Below are 19,775 nucleotides of genomic sequence, written 5' to 3'. Positions count from 1 at the left end.
TATGCTTAACATGACAATGCGTACATTCTTATTCAGTCAACTGAATAAAATCAGCAAAGTACTTAGACATTTTTATACCAATATACTAAAATTATATTTACATGACTACTACGTCTACTGAAGCATCGAAAAGTTTCAACAACTACTAATCCTAAGGGTTCAGTACATGGGGGTATTGAAAAAGCATAAGCATCAGGATTTCCCCCATTTGGTAGTAACCCCATGCTAAAACTCGTCGTCGGTGTTTGGTAAAGTAAAATTTCCGTCATATCTGACATACACTCTTTTTCAAATAGCATTCTTATTGTCCCCTCTCTATCCTGGTCGACCTAAATTGCAGAACTTATCAATTAGTATTGTTGTTGATTTTTTTATTTTCTCGTATTGAATATGCATAACATATTTGAAACTGGACGTTAATCCAACAAAATCGACAAACAACTAAATTTAAAGCCGACAATATATATCACATGGTTCCAATTATGCATTAGCTTCTTTTTTATTTAGTATAGAAGAAATGGAACAATTTTAGATAGATATCTGCATCAAGTAAATATTGAATTATTTAAAGTTTTGTTCTTTTGATAAGTACTTTTGCAACTATTAGGAACTAGTTCTCAAAAGTTCTGACACAGATTTTGTATAAAGCAACAGATATATATTTTTATTTTAAAGTACAACTTGATACATGTACATGTAATACAATATATTACAACTTTAAACATATGTATATAGTCAATAAACATGTATATTAATACCAACGAGCCTTAAGAGGCTTATGGTGCACTGTCGTATATGCAACATTGAGAACTCGGGAGCGTTAAGACATTTGAGGACTTTGATAAGGCACGTTACTTCCGGGGTCAGTTTGTTTTCATTGACATTTACTACTATGAAGTATTTATACCACATTACAAAGCGTGTATCAAAGAAAATGTTTCCCTTTTAAAAATTATGTAATGACATGTATAACTGGTGATGTCATTAAAATTCCTTTTTAAGTTATTAAGAGCAATACACTTATTGGACATGCAAAGAAATATAGAAATGAATAGAGTTTTGTTTGTTTTGTTTTTTTATTTTTGTTTAAGAATTAGTTTGCTCGTTTGGAGACGTTTTCCGTCAAGTAACTAGTATTTGAATTGGAACTAACTGGGGATCTCTTACCGCAGATTTAAAGTAGTACTTGATATTTAGTTTGGTTAATACCTGCAGATATTTAGCCGACACATCCTCTTCTAATAATCAAGATGTTTTTAACATGCCAATGAAATTTATCCACCTGAACTTCCTCGTATAAACTGAATCACACGTTTAAAAGTGATCATTATCATTTTAAACACTGATATACTCATAGTAGCATTCATACCAAAATCCGTGACAATCGTGACGACTTTTCTTTTCTTATTTTTTTTTTTTTTTTTTTTTTTTTTTTTAATTCTTGGTAGTTCTGTTGACTCCTTATTCAATTGGTTCGAAAACGGCGTGTTTGCATTTACTAAGATTTCATTCATATTTTTTACAACAAGAATACATTATGCGTTTGATTGTAACTGAACTTTTGAAAGATGAGCAGTAAAGAAAGAGCGCAGAATATGTACTGTTTTAAATGATGATACGTGTATGCACAATAATTTTAAGTTGTTCATGTTTAAATATATTTTGTTGAAAAAAGGAAAATAAGTTGGCGAAAAGAATATTGTTTTGGTGAAACAATCCTGAATACAGTAAAATCTGTACAGTTACTAAAGATGGGGATTTATTGTTGAATTCTGATTTCAATTGCAAGATTTTGATGAAATGACATGTTTTACACACAGTTTTATGTTATATTTTTTAAGAAGAGTGCCAATCAAAACAATAAGTAAAATAAAAACATACAAGTCAGGAGCCTGTAATTCAGTGGTTGTCGTTTGTTGCTGTATATCATATTTGTTTTTCGTTCATTATTTTGTACATAAATCAGGTCGTTTAATAGTTTTCTCGTTTGAATTGTTTTACATTTGTCTTTTCCGGGCCTTTTACAGCTGACTATGCGGTATGGGTTTGACTCATTGTTGAAGGCCGTGCGGTGACCTATTGTTGTTAATTTCTGTGTCATTTGGTCTCTTGTGGAGAGTTGTCTCATTGACAATCACATCACATCTTCTTATTTTTATATATAACACCATGGTCAAAAAAGGCAAAAAAGGTCCATTATACAAAAAACTAATGGTTTAGCAACACGAACCGCAGTCAACAACGGAGATGAACCCGAAAGCTCGGGAGGGTGAGCAGTTTTTGCTTTACTCGTGCTTTTCATTACAAGTTAAAATTTAGTGATAAGTTGCATTCGGTCATGTCAAAATCGAGGAAAAAGAGGACATCTGTGACACAGATATTCCATATCGGTAATTAAAATCATGATGTCATCCGCAAAACTTTCGAAAGTATGACTTCAACTTTACCATTTTGAAGTCTTTGTCCATTAGCACAATAGCTTTCTTTTAAACAGCAAGGATGTAAAGAAGTAAAACTATGAACATTTAAATCTTTCATTTTTGTCATAAGATTTCTTGATATAAATTCTGTTGTTAAATCATTACGTCTGATATTTTGGGGGAGTGATGTCAATCTACAGTCGTAGTTTGAAACTATACTTTGGTGTTTCGTTTCTTCTTGTTTTCCATATTGAAATTTTGCAGTACATGTAACAAGATTTTAGGGCATTAGACAATATCGTCTTCTTGCACTTTTCGTGACGATTCTGTAAACGAAATCTGAAGTATAACTTCCTATATTAGCTTGTAGGGAAGCAATGCTTATATCAAAGAAAGTTAAGTACTTTTTGATCAGCTTTCAAATTTGTATTTATTGTTTGATATGGGTTTAGTTAGCATTGTTAGTACACGCACCTCTATTTTGTAGTCTATAAAACGGTATTAGTAGGGTTTAGTGCCTTTTTTCTGAATCGATTTGTATAGACGTATTTCTTGTAGGCAAATTCGTCCGCCATTACTTGAAATCATACAATTTCCCGTTAAATTTGACATCCCAATTTAACAAATTTGACGTCAGAAGGCAAAATTCTGTAAATACTTTTATTGTACCTTTTCTATAATTATTCAGCTGGCCGAGATTAAAAGGAATTGCTATAGGTCCTCAACAGACTAGGTTAATCCCGTCACTATGGCAAGCCGTTTTTATATTTATTCACTTTCAAGATCTCTTATTTAGTTAAATCAGATATCTTTATAATCAAATAAGATATCTTATAAATGAATTGAGATATCTTGATAATTAAATAAGATATCTTATTAAACTGGTTATAAAGATATCTTATTTAACATATAAGATATCTTATTTAGTTAATAAGATATCTTATTTAGTTTAAAATATATCTTATTGAGTTTATAAGATATCTTATAAACTATATAAGATATCTTTTATATAGTTTCTTATAAAGATATCTTATAAACTTAATAAGATATCTTTTAAACTAAATAAGATATCTTATTTAACATATAAGATATCTTCCTTTCTTATATTAAATAAGATATCTCATTTGTTAAATAAGATATCTCATTTGTTAAATAAGATATCTTATTTAACATATAAGATATCTTACTTAATAATAAAGATATCTTATTTAATAATTAAGATATCTTATTTAATAAATGAGATATCTTATTTAATATATAAGATATCTTATTTGATATATAAGATATCTTATTTAATAATTAAGATATCTTATTTAATAATTAAAATATCTTATTTAATAATTAAGATATCTTATTTAATAAATGAGATATCTTATTTAATATATAAGATATCTTAATTACTGTAAAAGATATTTTATTTAAAATGAAATATATCTATATAAGTCTCACTTAAAATGTATTGCCAATCTCATTTCAATCTGTTTTCTGTTATAGATTTAAGAATTTACGAAATAATTTTTTTTTTGGGGGGGGGGGGGGATTTCTTTGATAAATTCGAAATGTTCTTCCTTTCAGAATTCGGCAGCCAGAAATAGTAACAGGAATGAGACTTAGTTCACAAACTGACATGATACAAAAACTAGGGGATGTTTCAAATTCTTTAAAGCAGTCACTTGTGCTGGCATGGTCATATTTGATTTACATTTTTTATGAACCTACTTTATATACTTTTAACCATACGTCTCTTTTATTCTATCCAAATATGACAAAAAACCTGTTGTAAGCTTACGGTTATTATATTTTGATGGTGTTTTTCATCACGATCTTTCCTTGATTATCACTTGCATCAAAGTCAACAGATTTTATATACAGTAACTGGGTTTTTTTTTTAGATAATATGTCATATTTCAAATAGCTTGAAAAAAAACTCCGAGGAAAATTCAAAACGGAAAGTCCCTAATAAATGGCAAAATCAAAAGCTCAAACACATCAAACATAAACTATACAAGAAAGCTCAGAACCATACTTTAGGACGCCAAAAAATAGTTTTTATTCTGATTGCAAAAGTTAATATACACTTTTTGAAACAGCTAAGGGAGCTACCATTTGATTTTTATTGGGGGGGTAGCTCCCTAACGTGTCTGTAACGCGATTAATCTCAAGGCCAAGAATCAATTCAGGTCGCAGTTTGTCATTTCTAATAGTATTATTACACCCATATGCTTTCTGGATATTAACATCTCAAATATTTATTTATAACCGACTCTTCTCAACTGCCATTTTGAAAGTGCGATCACATGATCTATTTACTGCCTCGTAGTTCAAGAGAGGAGCGTTCATTGTTGAATTTATTTTAAAATGCTATTTTAAATAGGATATCTTATATAGTTAATAAGATATCTGATAAACTAAATAAGATATCTTATATTAACTAAATAAGATATCTGATAAATCAATCATATAAGATATCTTGTATAAAGTAAATAAGATATCTTATATACTTTTAAAGATATCTTATAAACTGTACAAGATATCTCATAAAGTATTTGTTTAAAAGATATTTTTAAAAAGATATAAGATATCTTATAAACTATACAAGATATGTTTAAAAGTTAATAAGATATCTTATAAAATAAATAAGATATCTTATTAGATTCAAATTAAATAAGATATCTTATAAACATTAGAAGATATCTTATATACTTTATAAGATATCTTATTTACTTTATAAGATATCTTGAAATTGAATAAATATAAAAACGGCTTGCCATACGTCACATGTTCGTATGACTGTCTCAAGTTAATAACCTCGATAGTGATAATTTTTTACATCGCGATGACCGTGAGGGCATTCCGATGTATTGTTGCCAGAGAGATTTTCATTACGTAACTTTCGTGTTTGACTGGTAACCGATCTATAATCTATAAATACGCGGACATCATCGAGTGCAAAATAACATTCCTTATCGCTTGTTATAAATTCATTTCTTCAATGAATACTCATCAAATATTTTTTTTAACATAAATTAATAATGTGAAAATGTATTGTTATATATATATATAAGTAAAAAAATCATTAATATCTATGCACACGTACAGAAAAAAATTATGCTAATGCATGCGGAAGAATATCTCAAGAACGTTTGCAATCTCCGATGCAGAGTTATCGGTCCTTGTTCTCTCTCAAGGATCGATAACTCTGCATGGGAGATTGAACGTTTTGCGGGAAAATATGAATGCCTACTTAAATCCAATCTATTAGAAAAATCGAATTATTACAGAAGAGTGTCCACCATGCACTTGCACTGCACTATTATTAATATAGTAGAATAGAATGATATACAAATGGATGAAAACTATATATACATGTAACTGTAATATACAAATATTAATATAATATATAACAACAAACCAGAGTATACTGATTTGTATCACTACAATATAATAGTTATTACGGTGAGGTTGAATTCCCTGTCATTTATTTATCATCCACGCAGGAACTTGTCTCAGAAAAATTGATATCTGTACATTAACCTCACTTTCAGGTATAGATATGTGATTTTTTTTTTCTGAGACAAGTGCTTAATTGTGACCATCCACAAGAACTTGCGGTCATCCGATGTTCAGTACTTCAGTACTTTGATAGTTAAATGTTAATGCTTTTGATTTATGAACACTGAGGTTATGGTAAACCTTAGTTTGATCATCTCATAAATTTATATTTTCTTCCCAGTCAAGAAAAGGGGCTATTTATTTAGTGCTACATAAACTGTTTAGACATTTGTAATATACTATATTGTTTAAAGCAGCATATTGACATATAGATTTCGTTTTCCTTTTCTGTTGATTTCCGTTGAGTTGTTGTGTTTGCTTTTGTTTATAAAACATAGTTTCAATGTGAAGTTATTGAAATGCAAGCGATCATCAATCTTTTGCATTTAAAAGCGGTATTAATGTCAATTATATATTTAGAGAAATCTCCGATATCATCATCCTTTCACTATACGGAGAAAAAGTGTTACAAAAAAACTCCAAGGTAAATTCAAAAAAAGGTGGAAGAAATATCCAACTAAGCAAAGTCAAAACCACAAATAGTAAATACAAGATTGAAAAATCTAACCAGGCCAATCTTTTGTTGGTACCAGCGGTTCCTTTTTAGCTCACCTGTTCCGAAGGGCCAAGGGAGCTTTTCTCATCACTTGGCGTCCGTCGTCTGTCGTCGTCCGTCTTCCGTCGGCCGTTAAATGTTCTGAAACTACTCAGCCAAATTAAACCAAACTTAACCACAATCATCATTGGGGTATCTATTTTAAAAATGTTTCCGAAGACCCCGCTTGCCAACCAGGATGGCCGAAATGGCTAAAAATAGAACATAGGGGTCAAATGTAAGGTTTGTCTATTATTTTGAAAACTGCTATAAATAGAGAAAATCTGACAGGGGCAGAAATTTTCAGAATGTTGAGCTCTACCTAATATCTATTTACCTCAAAACTGTCAGACAATTTTTTATTGGAATTATTGCCCTAAAATGACAATTTTTACCATTTTTTTGCGTTTTTTGCCTCTTAAATACTACAATAGATAGATAGAAACTTTAAACAGCATAAGTGATCAGCAAAACAAGATCTACAAAGAAGTCTAATAGCCGAATTCTTCAGTGCACTTGTTATTTCTGGCGTTCTATAATTATCTTGAAAACTATAAAAGATAGATGGAAACTTTAAATAACAAAAATGATGAGCAAGACAAGATCTACAATCAGGTCCAATCTGCCAAAAAAGTTAGTAGATAGGGACACAGGCTATTTAGAGCCTTTGTTTATGAAGTGAAACTTGATTCAATCACAATACGAAAACCAATACGGTAACTACCAACTAAATACAGATTGTTATATTTTTGTAAAAATATTAATTACGAAATATATCTATTTATCCGTCTAATCTCCAATTATATAAACCTAGAGACTACCTAGTGTAAAACAATGGACATGTATCTTTAGGCACTGAGCAAGATGTAGTGTCATGACCAATAACAGAATAAATTATAAAGTTTTCAAATGGTCACATAAAAATGCTGTGAATAATAAGAAAAACTGGTGTGATAGAGTCATGAAAAAACTTAAAGATTGTAATTTTGATTTGTATACTAGTATTGATAGTGTGCTGCATAAAAATATTGTTCTACAACTTGAAAACGTTTTATTTAATAAATATATTGCAGAATGGCAAAAGAAAATTTTGTCACAGGGTAATGGTAACAAGCTTCGTACTTATAAGCTATATAAATCACAATATTGTACAGAGTTATATTTAAAACAAAATATGTCTATTAAATTTAAAAGTGCTTATGCAAAATTTAGGTGTGGTGTTGCTCCACTTAAAATAGAAACAGGACGATATGAGAATAAACCAATAAATGAAAGATCTTGTTTTATGTGTAAAAATGAAATTGAAGACGAAAAACATGTATTTACTTTATGTCCTTTATATGCAGACCTTCGAAATATATTGTATAGTGAAGCAGTAAAACATAATGATCAATTTTATAACTTGTCTAATGACGAAAAGTTTATATTTTTATTCAGAAATGAAGAACTATGTCAGGTAGTTGCTAAAACCTGCTTTAATATTTTATGTAGAAGAACAAATTTCTTATTTGTATATAGCTGATGATGTATTTTAAATCTTAGATATATATAGTTTTAAAATTATGTTAAATATTGTATATGATTAATCATTTAATAGTCTCTCATAATTCTTAATAGAATGGCGCTTGTATATGTTTTAGTATTTAAGCTAATGATATTTTACTGTTAGTTTTAATATACTATATGTTTTATATATGTTTTTCAATATTTTAGTATTTTAAGTGGTGAGACTTTAATAAAATATTGAATCTTGAATCTATAAAACTTTAAGATATCGACATGTACTTCTAAATTGCAAATATCGAATATTCATATTGCAAAAGTTCCTGTTGTAACATAACAAGATTAACGAGATCAGGATAGGTTGATTAATTATTCAAATATTGTTCTGATTGATGATAATCATATTAAAACTTTGATATGATTTTTCTGTATACGAATTAATCCATTCGGAAAAACACCTATGAATTCCTGAATAGCCGTCTAATGGCGAACAATCCTTTCAACAATAAAATCGCCAAACATACTATCATCTGTCAAACGATTTAATGTGATTTAATCAGTCCCGTTAATATACTAATTCAGAAAATTTTTAATATCACAATTAATTAATAATTTGTCAATAGTCAAAAGATTTATTCGTCTGATAAATGACTCATCCGCAAAGTTCCATTTTAAATAGCTGCCGATAACTTATTAAGTGGGCCCTATTTTAATATCTGTTTACATATCTAAATTTATAAACTAACGTATACCGAGTTCACCTCAGTAATAAAGCAACGACGATAGACGAAAGTTCTCTTCGGAACTTGACAAATATTACGTGACCAAGCGGTTGTAATTTAGCAATAGAATCTAAAACGAAAGCCTTTGGCCAATATAACTTTTAAAATGGAATGTGAAATGAATGATAAATATACAGCTGGAATAGAGTTGTCTAACAAATGTAGAGAATTTTACCACAAAAGAATGGAAACAGCAGAAAATGTGAAACAAAGACTTTCTCCAGTGCCAGGAAAAGAACGGAAAAGATCTTCAATTGACGAGGCGATGGAAAAACTGGGAAATGAAATGGTAAGCTTTAGTTTTATAAAGTACTTTATATTATTATATTTGTCAATTTGTGTGTTGCCTTTATAACCCTTGATATTATACACTTATAACTTAACAGTTAATCTTTTGTGTTTATACTTTATGTTTCCTTTCTTTCTTTCTTTTTTTTGTTTGGAAGAAGTAAAATAATGAATAAAAAAAATCCAGACATAACGATATACTATGTATATACACTTTATATAAAGAGAAAAATATAACCAGCATATGTTTCTGATTAATATAAAAATAAGGAGAAATTTGTTTGTAATTGATCAGCAACATACATGTAAATTACTTACTTTTACCATCCCATATTTTTAGCGCAGCTGAAATCTATTATGTTTATAACATGCATCATGCACTTTATTACACTTGCAGCACAATCTGGCACCAAATTACCATCAAAATAAAGATTTTCTCAAGGAAGTTCTGTTAATATATCAAACATACCAGAACACAAATTCCTCTACCAAATTTTTTTTTTCACAGCAAAAATGAAACAGATATAATTAGGGAAGTGCATTAAGTAGTCATTGTTTCGGTATTCTGAAATGATTTATAACGTATATTTCTTAAATTGTTCGTTTATAAATTTAAAATTTGTAGGGAAATTAAATATCAAAATCTCTCAGGCAAAGTTAACCTAAGATGGATTTTGCTCTATTTTGGTCATATGGCTCTTATATTTTGGTACTTGTAAATCTTTTGCTTTCAAATATTTGGTTTTGAGCGTAACTGGTGATGGAAAATCAAGAAAAGAGCTTCGGACACAAAGAATATGTGTGTTATTTTCATATTTTATATGACATCTAGTAATTTTCCCTATATCATTAGATACTATTCCATAAAATACTAGTTATTATATGAACTGGCACAAATGGAATCTTGTTTCTACATGCGGTTTAGTTTCAATAAGAAACGTAAAAAAATTGACAAACTTTTTATTTTCGATACAATTTATATTATTTTCTTTCTTATTTTGTTAGATTGTTTATACTTTCATGACCACTTTTTCTGTGACTAAATGAATTATGATACATTTTTTTTTTTAAATATCAAAATTACATTTTGGGTTTAATAAGTCAAAAAAGGAATTTACTTTTCAAAAACGATGTGATTTTTAGCTCATCTGGCCAAAGAGACAAGTGTGTTTTTTCAAACAATTGAATCCGTTGTCTTGCGTCGTAATTTTTTTTCAAATTTCATCTACTTTGAAACTTCTAAACCAACTGAAACTAGACTAGATTGATTTATAGGTTTACATAAGCAATCAATCGGACACTTAGAAAATCTGATCGATTACTTTGGAGGACTTTTGTACCTTGTAAATGTAGATAAAATGAAAATTCAACATTGAAAGCGCTCTTGCTACGGTTTTTTTTTATTGACTTTAAGTAAAACGTACGTCAGAGTTACATCAGCCAATATATTTTATGAGCTTACAATTCAGGACCAATCGATCGTTTTTGGAGTTATGTCACTTGAAATGTAAATATAAAAAGTTAAAATTATAAGCGCTGTATTTCCAACATGTCTCGTCGAAATATAAGATAGTTCGTGTCAAAGGTTTACATCAGCAATATATTGGACATATTTTTTCATAGATACAAAAATCTGCTTTGAAAGTTGGGCTGTTCCTGTGGAATTTTTATTAAAACGGGATATCGCATCCTAATTTTTACGGTGATGTTGTTTATATAGCCGTAGATTTAGAATCGACCCATGTAAACTCATTGATCATTTGAATAAACTTATACTTAAAGGTTACCCGTACTGAAATCTTTAAATACTGTTTTAATCGTACTAACATTGATTTTGTTTTTGAAAAATTGAAACATAACTGAATATATATTGCTATATATGTACAGCTATGGTTACTCATGAAGTCTCAAGCTTATTTTTAGTACAAGTACATAATAAACTGGAAATTTACATTAAAATATATTATTTAAATCATGTCCTTATAACAGTAAAGGGATTATATGAAGAACCTTCCTGACATTTTTCTGCTGAATTTGTTATAGTGACTTAGCTTCAGGAAAAATGAAACTGATTTCCAAAACAATTTATTGAAACCTAAGTTTCTTCATGGCCGATAAGAAGGCCTTACGATCAGTACAAACATTGGAAGTATCCAAATCATCATGTATACTAAATGTGCAGATGTTTCATCAAGGATGATATTATTTCCCTGGTGTGTTGTGAGCGCTTAACCCTCCCCTAACCTGAGCTGTGGTGTAACAGCTCAACATAAGAGCAAACTGTTAGAATAATTGAATATGGCTTCACTCATCCGATTGGCACGAAGCATAGAAACAACTAACATAAAGCCGAGAAACCCATATCGTATACTCAGCTATAGAAGGCACGCCATATTCTATATGGGCCTGTTCGAAGCCAGGATTCTGTAATGCAGTTGTTTTCGTTGGTTGCACTGTCATGTATATTTGTTCCGCCTAACAGAAGTTCCACTTGAAACTGTTATAAATAATATCATAATATTTGTTCCTGTTGGATTAAAACTTCTATACCATTTATTCCTTTAGGAACAAATATAGTATTATTTTCCTATTGGAAATAATATTATAGAATATTTATTCCATTTGGAACTTATATTATAAAGGAACTTCTATTTAATGACATTCTGTGTCATAAATTAGCAGTTAGTTTTTACATATTACTATGAGGTATGGATTTTGCTCATTGGTGGATAGTTGTTTCATGGGCATTCATACCACATCTCCTTATTTTATAAAAATTTGGTGTGCATTCTTTTTAGAAGAAGTTTAAAATTGACAGAGAAGACATTTTTATTCAGGAACTTTCGTGTCTTATTTCTGCCATATAAAGCTTTCCAAAAGTTTTGTTGCATTATTGCATAGATATGTGTGTCACCCTTCTGCTAATCGCTTTATCATATCCCTATAAAATCTGAAAAGCTTTTACTTCTGTAGAGGCTACAAAGATGACATTAAATCACTGGTGTTATCTATATCTCCAAAGGAATTTCAGTTCAAGAAGATCACGTTTATAAAAAAATACATAAAGAAACGTTTATGGTTTAAAATTTCGATGTTTTGCCCCGTCATGAATATCTGATATTTTAAACGCCTATTTTAAAACCTCATTACACTATCCAATACGTATTGTCTTTGAACAAAGAATAACATTGACGTGTCGTCATAGATTCAATATTTATCAAACAAAAATGACAAGGGCGTCATCTTTATTTATGATTGAAAAGGTTTTTTCTATTTTTGGTATTTTACAGCATTTAAACATTAGCCTTATAATTGATAAGATTATTGAATTTCACTTTTGATTCTTATGGCAATAGTTCAATCACATCATTATAAATCCATTTGTACATATAAATACTTTTGTATATTAAAGTTGCTATTGCAAACTTTTATCAATTACCACTTTAAGGTTTATTTTCAGTTGTTTTTTTTACGGTGAACAGAAACTTTATTTAAAATTTACCGTAGAATCTTCTCAAAATGCTGAAATAGAGTTATATACACACACACACATTCAATTTCAATAGGTTATCGTACTTATTTTCGAGAAATTTTGAACGTGGTTGCGTTTAGCGAGGGTGGGAGGTATTTGGTCTAAATATTTTGCTAAATGGGGAATATTCACAAATCAAAGTAAAATGAGGTTAGTTTGCAGTAATATCAAGTTTATGTATCTCCCCATGAATCCAACACATCTTTGCAAAAGTTATTTCCCTATAAAGATTCTTTGATTTATTTATAAGACAATTATCATTTTTCAATAAAATTTTAATAAGAGCAAAATGTTTATAAACAAGTCCATCTCCTACCATTCCATATTGTACTCCCTGTTTGAAATTAACACTTGCTTATTAAAAATTAAATTGATAGCAATGAAGAAGAAAGAAATCTCAGCCTAAAAGATGCACAAACAATCAAGTTCTTAGATAAACAGTGTTTATCTTCCAAAAACATCAGATCGTATTACTATGAATGGAGACGTAAATAAGAATTTCAATTTTCTAAAACCTTAATACGCTTAGCAAGGTGATGTGGTATTATTCTACCAAATAATTAAGACAACAAATTCAATATTTAGAGTACAGTTAACTGTAGATGAGAGCGTGACAGACGGACCGGCGAAGAGTACAGTATCCCTAAACTACCTAGCTAGAGTGCATACATAATGCTAGCGATTTTATTGAAGAAAAAAATTAAATTAAATTTCTTGACAGACACCAGGGGAGCTTTTTATTGGTAGGATTTAGATAGAAAGGATTTATCTTATCGAACAATACATGATTTAAGAAATAAATTAGAAAAAAGACATTTACTTTGGGCTTAGAAACTTCATTATTTGGATACTGATATTCTTGATAAATATTGTATTTTACAAAGGTTAATAATAACATAAAGTATGTAGGCCGGGAAATCAGTTATGAATACATTTTGTACAATAAACCAAAGACGTGACGAATAATCTGTTGATATGTCTCAGTGTTAACCCACTAGAGCTGCCACTTAAAGTAAATTGTCTATACTTGTCATACATTCTTCTGATAAGCCGCTGAACAAGATATACTTGTTTTCAATAACACTTACTGATAACCAACACGTAAAATTTGGTCTTAAGATAGAAAGACCAGTGCAAATGACAGAGCGTAATGTGCAGTAACGGAGAGAAAGGTCGTTTCCAGGCAATTGAGGCCGATTAATTTATTTGAGAAACTAGTCCGAGTTTGCCCAAACCACAGTGATACAACTCAACGGGGCTTCTTTGCATAAGGGTGATTAAGGTGTGAATGGATCGATTAAACATAATAGTTTTTCAAACCACAATGACTTCCTCTGTTTTATAAGGTGTTAGATGTTTATTTTATATAAAGGAAGTGCGTATCAGCGAAATATTGAATTTCTAATTAGAATAAGACATTTCCTTTCCTTCTTTACACCCATATCCTATATAAATACTTATATTATATTGAGGACTCAAGTTTACGTGCATGTTTCTGAATAACACAAACATTTATTCAGAGGACACTGTTAAGACATGGTGCATATTCTGTACAATGCTTAACTTGTACATTTTAATAAGATAATTTGTTTTACCTTGATTAAAATTTAAAAGGATGAGTTTATTGTTTATTTAAATGACATATAGTATATTGAAAAAGTAATACTAGGTTTACATAAGTATTTTTAAGCACAACAAGGTCATATTGTTATTTGTTATTTGTTCCTTGAACACTATGGTCGAATATGTTTTTATTACGCAATTTAAAAGCATGTTTGTAATGTTAAGTAAATATACCAGGAAGCTTTATAAAGTCGATTAGTTACGATAAAGAAACCTTTTCAAGGTACAGACTACATTCAAATGGTACTTATTTAAAGTGTATTTTGACTTTGATATATGCAAAAGTTGCGCATCCACTTATTAAAACACAAAACATTGTAATTATTGTATAATGTAACCATTAGCCAAATGTTCATTCTTACACGGTACATATATATTTGATTGAAAATACTATAAATTTCGGTTTACACAACCGCTTTTTATTAAAAGTACTTGTACTAGTTAAGGGATGAAAGTTATGATCCATTAGTTTAGTTTGTAGCTCTGTTGTAATATTCTCTGCATGTCGCTGAAAAGTTTTAACTTTCTTAACTTTTGACATAATAACGTTGTGGGAACGGAATTGAATCAAAAGATATTGCAAGCTACAAGTACTTTACAGAAAAAAAACTTTCTACATGTAATATAATTCTTATTAAAACATTGATATAATTACAAAAAATATAAATTTGAAAATGGATTTAACAGGCGGCGACGTAAACTTAACAGATTCCTTTCGTCGTGTATGCTTCTGACGACTTATCTATTTTACATTATTATATGATTTATCATTTCAGTTTGGTTAGTTCATTTGCAATTAATGATATGATATTCAAAAACAAAACCAGAATCTGCAAAACAGTTTATTAAGCGAGTGTATGATTTAATTTTGTGTAATTTCATTCTCATATATAGGTTAAATTTTCTAAATTATTGAAAAATTACATACAATGTAACATAAAGGTGATATTAAGATTTATTATTACGTCTTTTTAAGGCTTCTCTTATGGACCAAGACCTATCATTAATGAAACAACTTTTAACTCTCAACGAAGCCATAGAAGATTTGAAGTGGCGAAGCAGAAATAACAGCAGATCATTCTCTACAAGCTCATGTGATCTTAGCGAGTCAGATATATCCTTATCAGACACAGACATGGTATTCCAATCTGAAGACGAGGAGGTGAAAACAAGTTCATCAGAAAACCACAAATGTGACTCAGTGGAAACAAAGTGTGACTCTGTAACATACCAATTAGACAATTCAAAAGTTTTAAACAATCAAATGAATAACGACAAACTGTGGACGACGGGAAATCTGCTGGAAGAAGTCAGTCAAAAATTGTTGGACCTTGATGGCTCGTGTGATTCTGGTATTAATATTGAATAACAAAACAATGTGCAAACTATATGTTTAAATAGTTATTTAAATTGCAACAGGAGTTAGATCGAGATAGCTGGCGATTGAAACATGGATTACCATAGGCGTTGTATAGACTGCTCACAAATCCTAATAATTGTAAGACAATAGTTAAAATTGTTCTGATCCTATTGTCCTCATGGTGACTGATAAAAGATTTGCAATCGGTGCGATGAAAATTTACTATAATTAAGCTTTATGGATATTTCAGTGTAAAATGCCTCAAACATGACATATGAAACAATGAAGAAATTTAGAAAGATTCTGAAGGCCCAAAAATTCGCCAGCTATCTCTTTTGCTATAATTATGAATTTGTATTTCGACACACCTTTCATTAAGGGTAGTATTATAACGATTGGCTCTTTGTCATGAAATTTAACTAATCATAATACAAATTCATAATTATTATATGAAAAATTTATGCGAGGCCTAATTCAGATGGAACAATACTTAAAAAAATGTAGAAAGTCACCATGATGATCGTAAAAAGTTTGTTAACACTTTTTACCAGGAATAGATGATATCAATATAATGACTTGATATTTTGGAATTACATCTTGCAAATTATTAAGTTATTTTGTTTTAAATGTTAGATCTAAATATTTTTCAGCACATATAACAAAAGAAAAACTTACAAAAACGTGCATATACATTTTTTTGGGGGGTTGGGGGTGGGGTGTCACGAGAGAAGTATGTCGAGTGAAACATAGAATGCAGAAATTAAGGAAAACCTTTGAAACTTGAATATTTCGCATAGGGAGAAATAATAATTTTGTCTGTTACCTAGGTAGCAATTTCGATTTTTTTAAAGGTAGCCCAATAAATGTAATGTAGTCTCCCTACTGTATAGTAGAAAACTACTATAATACTGCATTATTGTTGGCCGGATTAATTTCCTTTGTGATATTCTGACGTCATGAATAAACAGTCTAATTTGAAAATTCTTAAAAATTGTATGACAATGCATAAACATTCAAAATGTATTGAAATAGTTCTTGTTTATTTCAGTATAAATGCGATAGGAAAATAAGGTTTTTTGTAGCTGATAAAAACTTATTTTGATGTTGATATTCAACGGCGCTAAACTTTTCTAATTACACATGTATACCGTTTTTGTTGTATAAGTACCAGATAACCTTATTGAACATTTCTTTTATAGTAGACAAAAACAAATATCCTTGTAACAAATGTATTTTGTAAAACAAGATTTTTCAATAGTCTTAAAAGTTCCTTATTTTTTCTCGAATTAAATTCTAAAAAAGTAAAATGTAGAAAGCATGATAAAATATGTGTTTCTTAGATTGTATAGAGTTTGCTACCGCTATGACTGTTTCGTGTGTTTAACATGCTTTTAAAACGCACAGGGAAAGTGAAGATGTAAATAATTGTGTTTGATCTTCCAATTCAAAATTGTCTGTTTATTTTGTACTAGTTAAATTCAAACAATTTTGGGTTAAGTTTATTCTGTTTTGATTTTAAATTGTTCTGTAAACAAACGTTTAAATTAAAATAATCCTTATGCAGAAATTCAATAAGGTAAAATCTATACTGAGGTCTAATTTCTCTATGTTAGAGATTGTTATGAGGACATGCGAATCAATAATAAATATCAAACTTGCGTCATGTTAATAGTTTTTTTTTACTTTTTCCTACAATTTCTCACAGATGCTAAATAAATATGGGACAAATGAAAATAAGAATACTATTATTGACATTTACCTACAGATCTTTGAAGTTTTATTTTCAAACCTTGCAAATTTGTATTATGTATTTTCTTATATATCTCCTTTAAAATTAAAATCATATAATTTGTACTTTCAAATAACGTTTGTCGAACAAAATGAAATATTTTTAACGAATCCTCTTTTCTTCCTCATTAACCAACTTATGTTGTCATTTATTAGTCATATAGCTTCTAAATAGAAAATTAATTTCAAACTTTTGCATTGAACAAAAATGGATTACATTAAAGTTCAAATCCTAGGAAAAATGAATATGATCAATAAATTCTACTTGAAAGTACATTTTACGAGGTGTTTCTAACGTGGAGAATTTTTAATTGTATCTTTAACAAAATAAATCTTTGGAAAACATGTCTTAGTTATTTTAATGCAGCATACTAGCATGTACAAGCAGTCTAGGGCTTATGAAATGATAACATAAGAACGATTGTTCAAAAAACAAATAGAGCACTATAGATATCGTTACTATCATTGATTTATACTCCACATCTCCTTACGTCCAAGAAAGACAAAATATTAATGTAAAACATGTATGGAATTGTACTCGAAATGCACAAATGTATGTGTCATAAACACTGACTTGTAGAACACTTTTGATAGAATGAAGTGCTTAAAAGGAAGATTTCGAAACAAACATTTTGATCAACGTTCAACAAAACTAACAAAATATCTATCATTCACTTCAAAACAAAATCCATGACATTCACCCTTTATCCAATAAACAATAAATCAAAAACAATTATAAGACACAAAGAAGTAAATAAAAAATTAAAAGTCGAATCGACAATGCAGATAACATCATGATCAAAGAAATAGAAAGACAAACAAATAACAGAACACTACACAGAAAACTTACATGTAACTTAAGTTTGAACAGCGCGAATCTCACCAAGTCGGTTGCTCTCCATACTACAATAGTGTCATCCGTGGCATTACAATGTTAAAATACGATATGCTAGTATTCTGAGTCATATTTGATGATAAAGCATCTATTCACATTGTTTGCGATGAAATACCGTAATTTTCCAGTCAAATAATAAAAAAAATACCTAATCCAAGAATACAACTGTCGAAAAATGTTGAACGAGTGACCAAACAACGAAGCGCATGAGCCAATCGTTTGCTTTGTTTGGGCATGAGTCGTTTGGTTTTTCATATTTGAATTCTTGTCGGAATAGTTATCATTTTTTATTATAAGAAAAAAATAAAGTAGAAAATGCAAAGAATTTCATCTTTTTCTACGCGTTCTCTCTTTTGATGTGGTGGATACGTCATGACAACATTGTAAATCGTGTACATGACAATTATATTACCAGTATGTGAGAAATGGTTTGGATATTATTCGACCTTGAGAACATACAATCAGTGTCCAGTAAAGATTGGAGTAAAATGTTCCTATATTTTTTGTATAGTATTTACGTGATGCCTGGACAGATTTCTAAATCGAATATTCTATCAGTACATACGCGTGCAGCATTTCATACATCTATCTTAGGTTTTGAAAATATGGTCTACATATCATATGAAGTATGATAGATCCAACAAGTTGAAATCATCCCTTCGGAGTTTTATGGGTGCCATTATAAGTTGGTTTATATTATTCAACATCTTTGTCACAGATGACCACGGGCTTGTTTCATTTGTCGTAGCCATTCTCGCGTCCTCTTTTCCCAAATTGTGACATCACCGAAAGGGACCAAATGTCCGTCTAACCATGAGCAACACGACGGTTGCCACTTTTGAAGCTGGATACGCTTACCATTCAGAAGTATCTGATATCACCACTGGATTTTGGTATGGTTCGTGTTCAACAGTATTAATTTAGTTTTAGTATTGTTTTTTTGTTATAGTCTGTTTGTCTTTTCGTCCCTTTTTTTTTGGGGAAGGGGGAGGGGGGAGGAGGGGTGGGTTGCCATGATTTTGTCTATCATTTTTTCGACTAACGAGTATTGATTCTCCTTTTGCTGTCTACATCCTCTATTTTAGTACAGTATAAAACATAATGTTTAGTTGTGTAGGGATTATGGTTTTTACACCAAATTTTGCCGACAGATTGCAATAAACATGGTATCGGTAGGAAAAAGACATCAAATATATACCAGGATTATAATTGAGAACGCCAGACGATCATGTTGTCGACATAAAACTCATCGGTGGTTCTCGAATTATTCGGAAGGTAAAATCAATATGATTTTTTTTTTTCAAGTGAATAATGTATTTTATTTTAAATCATCTGGAATACATAAACCCTAAGCAGTTCAGGGCAGCTGACAGAGGGGTCCCTGCTATTATTTTACATATCCCATTTGCCAGGGGAAATACAAATGGTTGGGGAAAA

General features: G+C 29.9%; 1 protein-coding gene across 1 annotated transcript; it reads left to right on the top strand.

Moving 5' to 3' along the window:
- The first annotated feature begins 8,770 nt into the window (after positions 1-8,770).
- Positions 8,771-17,788, top strand: LOC127730694 (uncharacterized). The gene is made up of 2 exons (XM_052239218.1): positions 8,771-9,141; positions 15,272-17,788. The coding sequence occupies exons 1-2, from the start codon at positions 8,959-8,961 to the stop codon at positions 15,662-15,664; spliced, it is 576 nt and encodes a 191-aa protein (XP_052095178.1). The 5' UTR covers positions 8,771-8,958; the 3' UTR covers positions 15,665-17,788.
- The last annotated feature ends 1,987 nt before the right edge of the window (positions 17,789-19,775 follow it).

The sequence above is a fragment of the Mytilus californianus genome, unplaced genomic scaffold (genome assembly GCF_021869535.1).
Source record: "Mytilus californianus isolate M0D057914Y unplaced genomic scaffold, xbMytCali1.0.p SCAF_1, whole genome shotgun sequence".
NCBI classification, from domain to species: domain Eukaryota; kingdom Metazoa; phylum Mollusca; class Bivalvia; order Mytilida; family Mytilidae; genus Mytilus; species Mytilus californianus.
The sequence above is the reverse complement of the archived record's forward strand: the minus strand, read 5'-3'. Positions and strand labels throughout refer to the sequence as shown.